This window comes from Pantherophis guttatus, chromosome 1 (assembly GCF_059756535.1).
Source record: "Pantherophis guttatus breed Tessera chromosome 1, ASM5975653v1, whole genome shotgun sequence".
NCBI classification, from domain to species: domain Eukaryota; kingdom Metazoa; phylum Chordata; class Lepidosauria; order Squamata; family Colubridae; genus Pantherophis; species Pantherophis guttatus.
Genome location: NC_142063.1, coordinates 110,756,444 through 110,764,378, shown reverse-complemented (window position 1 = coordinate 110,764,378; position 7,935 = coordinate 110,756,444). Strand labels below are relative to the sequence as shown.

Sequence of the window (7,935 nt, the reverse complement as noted above, 5' to 3'; positions counted from 1 at the left end):
AACAAACACTGAATTCCTGGACACATACACTACTCAATTCAATCAAGAAAAGATCCAATTTGAAATAAAAGGGCTATATGGACATATTGCAATAATGGTGATTTTGGCTAAGATTCTATAAAGCACCAATCCAGAAACCTACAAAAAACTGTTACCTTTCTGAAAAAAAGGACTGCCTGCTACAAAATCCTCTTATAAGCAAGTTTTCTCCATCTTGCTTTGTGCTTGTTCTGGTAGCTATCCAGGATTGCAGGGCCAGCAGTATGAAAAGTCGAATGCAGAATTAGGACTATGTAGGTTTATTAGAAGATTGTTTATTATTCTACTTCGAGTTATTACTATGTTTTCTTCACCAGTCCCAAGTGCAGAACTGTAAATTTCTGTATAACATTATCCCATGCCCTTACTATCCTAGAATTCTGACTGAATGCATTGGAATGTCCAGTGCTAAAATTAGCTTCCAAGTCTGTTCCAAGCAATTCTGTGATTTGTTACGTCCTGAGCTAGATAATTGTCAATGGATTGTTGCCCAGATTTTCCAGAAAATCTGCAGGAAGTCAGTTCCAGAGAATAAAAACTTACACCCTTGTACAATAGTCGTCCGCCTGCAGCTCCCAAGATTTCTCCAGATTTAATTCTTTCAAGTGAACACTTTAGTAATGCATAGGAATTTAGGTATGATCTCTGAGAGAAATGTATTTGCACAGATGTCACAATGCCATTTAAATTTATTTCCATGGCATAAGCACTGTATACATTTGCCACGGCAAGGTATCTCTGAGAAAGATACTTTGTGTGGATCAATGTCTAAAGTGATAAATTATGATCATTACCCCAGCAATCCCTTATAAACTCCTCCTGAATAGTGTTTGCTTGGGAGAAGCTGGGATGGGGAAAAATTGATTTTTTAAAATGGCTGTTGTGTCTTATAAGGTATAGGGCAGTAGTGGGTTTCAAATCCCGTTGCTACTGGTTTGCTCATGGGCGTGTGCACGCTCACATGCACAGCACTTCTGCGCATAAGCGTCCAGGCAGGTGGGCGGAGCCTCCCGTCGCCACTGTTACCGGTTCACCCGATCTGGGGCGAACCAGTAGCAACCACCACTGGTATAGGGGGAATGGCTACTTATGAGCCATCTCCAAGATACTATGGAAATGCCATCAGATGGTAGCTGGAATACACAATGTGCAGGTACTTCAGGTTAACACCAGTCTTATAGCAGAGGTACATTTTATAAGCTCAGTTTCACTGCGATGGGTTGTAGCTCCTTAAAAACCCTACAAACATGATCAAGCCCATACAATTTATTTGGGAAAAAAATTGAATAATTATTTTAGAATATAAGACAATCTCTAAAGGCATTTTCTATTACAAAAGCCATAGAAAAATACAAAAAACAGCACAGAGTGATTCTTTCCCTCAGGTTACACCATGATCCTTCCAGATCAGTAACATTCAATAGAAGAAAAGGCTACCTGAGAATAACCAGTAGAAAAATAAGCCAGGAGTGCCAAAGAGGCAGCAAAGCCATGTGTAATATTTAAGAAACAGTCTGAAATCACACATAATGCAATTATACATTCCAGCTCTTGAGATGGACCCTTGGCCACTTCCAACTTGACATTGGTAAGAGAGCCATTGTTGCAGTTGCTGTACACTACTAGTTTCTCAAAGCAAGAGCTGTTTTCAAAACAACACCACACTAGGATTAGGGGTGAAGGGAGAAGGTCAACCACCAAGATATAGCTTTTTTATCAAGGATAGGAGGTGGATAGTTTTCAAAAGATAATTGTGCTGGTGCATGGTTCAGTGATTTTGAGAGAACACTATTACAATGACGACAATGATAGTAACAAGACCCAGGCTGTTCAGCAGGAGGGCAACAAGGTTCAGGCACTTGGCAGTAGAGCCATAGCTGGCAGCACTATTGTAATCCCCAATCACTTTGCGATCTCTGGCCTGTTAGGAAAGAAGAAAGAAAAGATCCATTACTAGAAGCAACCCATAGACGAACTATTGTCAGCCTCCTGAGCTTCAATTATGGCTCCAAACTAAAAAGAAAATATTCTCTGCAAAACAGTAGAAATGCATCCATTAATACCATGTTGACATAATCAGGGAACTGAGAACAGGCCAAAACATCTCATTTGCAAAGATGAGCTATGTAGAACAAATGTGGCTGAAACTTGCAATATTGTTCGTTACATGAATTATGGTTTCTAGGAAGCGAACACATTTTTGTCTTTGCCTTACAGCAGTGGTCCCCAACCCCCGGTCCGCGGACCAGTGCCGGGCCGTGGAGTACCTGGCACCGGGCCGCGCAGCGGCCGGGGGACATGAACGCTGCAGCGTAAAGGCTCCTGGGCCGTGCGCAAAAGCTCCTGGGCCGTGCGCAAAGGCTCCAGGGAAGAGAGCCCCGCGCAGGTACGCACGTGTGGCCCAAAGCCCCCACCCCTGCGCGCGCTCAGTGGGCCACGGTAAAATTATCAAAGGCTGATTGGTCCGCGGCGATAAAAAGGTTGGGGACCACTGCCTTACAGTACTCCAGAAATATAATTGGAATTACGTTGCATGGCTCCCATTACTCTTCCCCACTTTCAGGAAACAGCCTGTTTAGGTTAGGTACAGGTATTCTTGATTTATAACCACAATTGAACTCAAAATTTCCATTGCTAAACAAGATGGTTGTTCAGCGAGTTTTGCCCCATTTTATAACCTTTGTAGCCACAGTTGTAAAACGAATCACTGCAGTTTTTAAGTTAGTAATATGGTTAAGTGAATCTGGCTTCCCCATTGACTTTGCTTGTCAGAAGATTGCAAAGAATGATCACATGATCTTAGGACACAGCAACCGTCATAAATACATGTGAGTTGCCAAACATTCTAATTTTGATCAGGTGACCACAGGGAACCTGTAATAGTCCTAAGTGTAAATGGTTATAAGTCACCTTTTTCAGGTGTAATTTTTTAAATGGTCACTAAACAAATGTTTGTAAGTCGAGGTCTACCTTAATAGCTTAACACTAACTCTTTTAATGCATGTAAAATGTGGCTGTACAGTTGTGTCTGCAGTAGTCTGGATTATTGTCTACACTGAGGAGTAGCAAATTTAGAAATCAATGAATTCAAAGAAGCATCATACACTTCTCTTTATGTTTTGGGAGGCCGTACATACCAAGATCTCTTTAAGAACAGGCATTTTTCATTGCACTTCTATATAAATTTCCTCAGGTGAGCTTAATTTTGATTTCACTGCACTCAGTTGCAGCTTTAAGAGTAGGATTACTCCCTTTGAAGTGAAGTTCCTCTTTCCACCCATTGCATTTTAAAACTGGTGCTTCAGAAAGCTTGGGTTTTAGATGCAAAAGCAGTAACTGAAAATTAAGGAACTCAGTTTCAGTTGTCCAACTGCCAGTACAATTATCATGCAGCATACTTGTATATGTGAATTAATCTGGCTTTTTGTTAGAATTCTCTGCACTGGGTTAGACATCTCATTTTTCTACCAGTGAGCTATTCTGTGAAATTATCTAAATTGATTTGTCAATGTTGTGTATTATGGATTATATCTTAAATTATATTCCAAACAAAGTGCAGAAAATTATAATGATTGGACAGATTAATTCACATCAGGAAATATGCAGTATGATAACTGTATTGGCAGTGTGGACAACTTGAATTTCTCAGCAACATTGTAGGAAGTTAGCACCCATCCCTTTCCTAGAAGAATGAAATATTTTGGGAAATATTAAAAAGGCAGAATATTATGTTTCCCTGGATGAGAAATGGAGAAGCATGTTTTAAAGACAAAGCAGCTCCCACCTTCCTGCCCCCACCCTTTTGTTCATGGGCTAGAGGCAGAAACTCAATCTTTGTCAATGGACCTTCATCTGCAACACAATAGCAACAGAAACTAACACAATGGGACCCATCTAGACAGAAACTCACCACATGGCACCTGGAAAGATTACATCAGTCAGCAAGCAAGGCTAGCTAAGACCCCCACCCCCTGGGAGTCTGACAACCAATCGGGATATTCTTTCTGGGCCCCAGAAAGTTCAAAGCCAGGGAGAGCATAAAAACCCGTGAACTGGCTGTATTCCTCCCTTTTTTTCTGTTCAGGAACTCAAACCATGTGATCCTGTCCACCATTAAACTATCTTTCCAAGCAGTCTCCATGTTTCCAGTGTCTTTTTCCCCACTTGGAGCAGGACCCAGAAGGATGTTTCTTCCTACATCATCCATGGAAAAGCTCATGAGATAAAGCTTAGCAGAATGCATGAATTCAGCTGCACACATGGGCAAAATAACTCAGATGTCTGGTGATGATTCCCAGAGCAGGTCCATCAGATGCCAAGCATAGTAGTAGATGGAGATATACCATGTTCTTCTCTATGGCTGGACACCCTGCATACCCACTATAGAAAACTGAATGTAAGGACCGAATGTACAAAAATGCAAATATTGTATTTACACTTCAGTATTTGCAGAAAAGTTCTGCAATCTTAGAAAGCAGAAGCATTTTTTTCAACATTAAGTCAGGATTTGTTTCATCATAGATTCCTGAATAAACCATAACTAGCCAAGTTCACCTAACATTCAGCTCCCAATGTACTATGTAAACTTGGCCAGTTCTCTCTTGCCTGTAAAAACTGTACAAGATGGCAATATGCTACTGATATGCTACTCAGATACTTTCATTCCTTAATTCTTTCAAGATTTAAGGCTGCTTCATACCTGCCAATGCATAGCTTAACAAATGCAGCCTCAGGTGTTAACTTGCCTGTGTAAGTGCCCCAGGGTGTATCAAAACAGTATCTTCATATCACTACACAGATCATTCTTTTTAAGAACATCATTTGCCACCCCATGAAATATTGAATTATGAAGTAATAAACATGCATGTTCAAGCACAGCACCAGGCTAGAAACCAGGAGACTTGAGTAGCAGTCCTGCCTTAGGCATGAAAGCCAGCTGGGTGGGCAGTCACTCTCTCTCTCCCTCTCAGCCCAATCTTCCTCACAAGAGGGTTGTTGTGGAGAAAACAGGAGAAAGAATGAGTATTTGGTATGTTCACTGCCTCAACTTCTTTATTAAAGTATTAAAGATGGGATAAACATAAATAAAAATATCTTACAGCTGTGGGGAAACAACTCCCCCTTCAAAATGAGAAATGGTATACACCATGCACAATGTACAGTTGGCTTAAACATTTAAAAATTAAAAAATAAAAGTTTTCAGGTGACAACCAATAACTAAGTCTTTAGGCTGGGTTCACACAACTTATTAGAATAAATATGACCGATGATTTGCAAATCCAGCCAACGAGAAGAAGAAATTACAGAATAGTAAATGTATGGTTTATACAATAAACGCCAAAAAAAAACAAAAAAAAACGCGCGGTGGGGGGGGGGAGAGCAGACTCCTTTTTCGTGCGGAATTTCCACTTTACATTACATAGGGCAGCCGCATTGATTCCCTTCTCTGAGCTACCTGGCTTTAGCTCTCTAGTTCAAGGTAGCTTTCCGCTTGTATAGAGATACTGGACTATCTTAAAAGAGGACCAAGTCACTCCCAACCACGGCAGGCGATTTCTTTCCTCCAAAGCTCGGTTTAGGCTCCAAAGGAGGAAAATCAATTCGCGAATCCGGCCCGGCGGTCTACAGCGGCACGACCTTAAATGTAAAGGTAAAGGTAAATGGCCTTAATGAACCCACTGCTAATTAGAAATCCCGCGAAGGTCGGAGTACCGATAGTTAGGATCGAGTTCTTAGGCCAGTTAACTTTTAAAACGCAAGCGTCCGATCGGAACCTCGTTTTTCCCCCCAAAATATGCCCCTGGGAACGAGCGGGAAGGGCGGAGAAGCGGGAAATGCACACAACAACACCCAGCGCCTTTTCTCACCTTCACGGAATAAACCAAGGCACAAAACCCAAGGCAGAAAACGTTGAAGTATAAGGTGGTGCAGAGGGACCAAATGATATGGTCGCGGGGCGGCGTTGTATAGACCTGCGGCGAGTGCATGCGGATCACGGTGGCCCCAGGCGGCACCCCGGAAGCCTCGAGGATTCCCATATCGTGTTCCTCCTTCAGCTGCTCATAACTCGGCAAACCTGCCTGGCCCTGCAGCGAGTGGGAGAACTGGATTGGGTTCGCCATCTTTTCCAAGGGGAGGAAGCGGACGACCACAAGGCTCTGAAAGTGGGACTGAGCGATTTTGCCTGCACAGAACTGGGAGGCGGGAGATCACGCCCCGTTGTCGACGGGGAAGGCGGTCCCCGTTCGGGAATCGAAAGTTGGCTCTTCAGGATACTTCTCGGGGAGAAGATGATTTTAAGTTTCGCTATGTGTCCTTGAAGAATACGGCGGATCATCATATTTTTGAAGATGCATTTCTACTTAGAGGAATAATAATACTTTCGTAACCCTGTAGGCTCAACAAAGAATTCTGTGTAACTAAAGTTAATACCATCTGGCCCTGAAAATTAAGTTACTTTGAAAACAGATTTAACTGTGGTCATGGGTGCTAGATGTGCTAGAACACATAAACCACTGTTTGCCAATCAGAGTGGGACCTGTACATTTCCTGTACATTTCTTTACCTTGAATGTATGATTTCTTGGTCTGATTTTATCTGTCTAAAGCTAATCTTTACAAAACGTAGTTTAGCAATATGGAACAGGCACTTGTACCTTACTTATTGTGGTTAACCAATAACCTCCTGTGGTTACCCTTAAGTTTAGATCAATTCACCTGATTGCTATCAAGAATATTAAAAAATACCAGACACTTGTGTTGGAAGAAATGTCCATCTGGGTTCAGTTCCAAGTGGGAAGAAAGACACTAGAAACATGGAGACTGCTTGGAAAGCTGGTTTAATAGTGGACAGGACCACATAAGGTTTATGGATCCTGGGCAAAAAAAAGAAATAGCACATGGAGTGGAGAGAGGGATATATTTCTACACTCTCTTGGGCCCTGCCTTATTTTACTGTTCCTGTACAAGAAATGTATCCCATTGGCTGTCAGACTTCCAGGGGGTTAGCTAACTTTGTAGACCTGGTTGAATCTTGCTGGGTGATGATGTAATGATGGGGCTTTGGGCAATTCCTATTATGGCTTAATGGCTTTGTCCTGGTTTGGATCTTGACTGAGGGCTAATCCTATCATGTCCTGAGGGCCGTGTCTTTTGTGTTGTAGATAAGCTGGCCCAGCCTTTTGTCTTGTAAATAACCAAAATATCTGCTGGGATCAGGGAGTTGGGGCTGAGTTTCTGTTTTAAGATTTCTATCTCTCTTTTAGGGGAAATATTCTGTCTTTTTCATATTTCTTAGAATATTTCATTTTTCTAGGAGAGCTGTGGGTGCTAATTTCGTACACTTGGCATAAGGCAAATGGGCTTATTTCCTTTCCAAAAATGTGAAACTATTGCGGGAAGTCACCCCCCCCTAGAAAAATGAAATATTTTGAGGAATATTAAAAAAAAAAATTTCCCAAAGGGAGAAATGGAGAAACATGTTTTTTTAGAGGCAGAAAGCAACCCCCACTTTCCTTAATACCCAGCAGATGTCAGCACTTAAGAGATAAAGAGATTGCTCTATTCATAGGCAAAGCAAATACTGCAGGCAGAAATCCATTCAAGACAGGATATTTTGAAACAAAGGCAGAATGGTAGAATTAGCCCTTACTCAAGATCCAACACAGGACAAAGCCATTAAGCCACAATAGGAATTATTGCATCAGCCTCAGAGCGGTCCAAATTTCAACCAAACTTAGCTCAAACAAACACCTATAATTTGTACTTTGCCTATAGAGCCAGCTATGACCCCCACATAACCCATACATGACCCCATAGCAAACTGACAGCCAATAGAATACATGTTCCTGCACAGGAACAGGAAGTTTAAGTGCAAAGGCCAAAGAAGGTATAAAAA

At 41.8% G+C, this 7,935-nt stretch overlaps 1 protein-coding gene across 1 annotated transcript; it reads right to left on the bottom strand.

Annotated features, from left to right (window-relative positions):
• Positions 1-1,290: 1,290 nt before the first annotated feature.
• On the bottom strand, positions 1,291-6,258 carry LOC148116510 (interferon-induced transmembrane protein 1-like). The gene is made up of 2 exons (XM_087881280.1): positions 5,907-6,258; positions 1,291-1,960 (listed from the first exon to the last, which is right to left on the bottom strand). Exons 1-2 carry the CDS (start codon positions 6,159-6,161, stop codon positions 1,808-1,810), a joined length of 408 nt encoding a protein of 135 aa, XP_087737406.1. The 5' UTR covers positions 6,162-6,258; the 3' UTR covers positions 1,291-1,807.
• Positions 6,259-7,935: the final 1,677 nt, after the last annotated feature.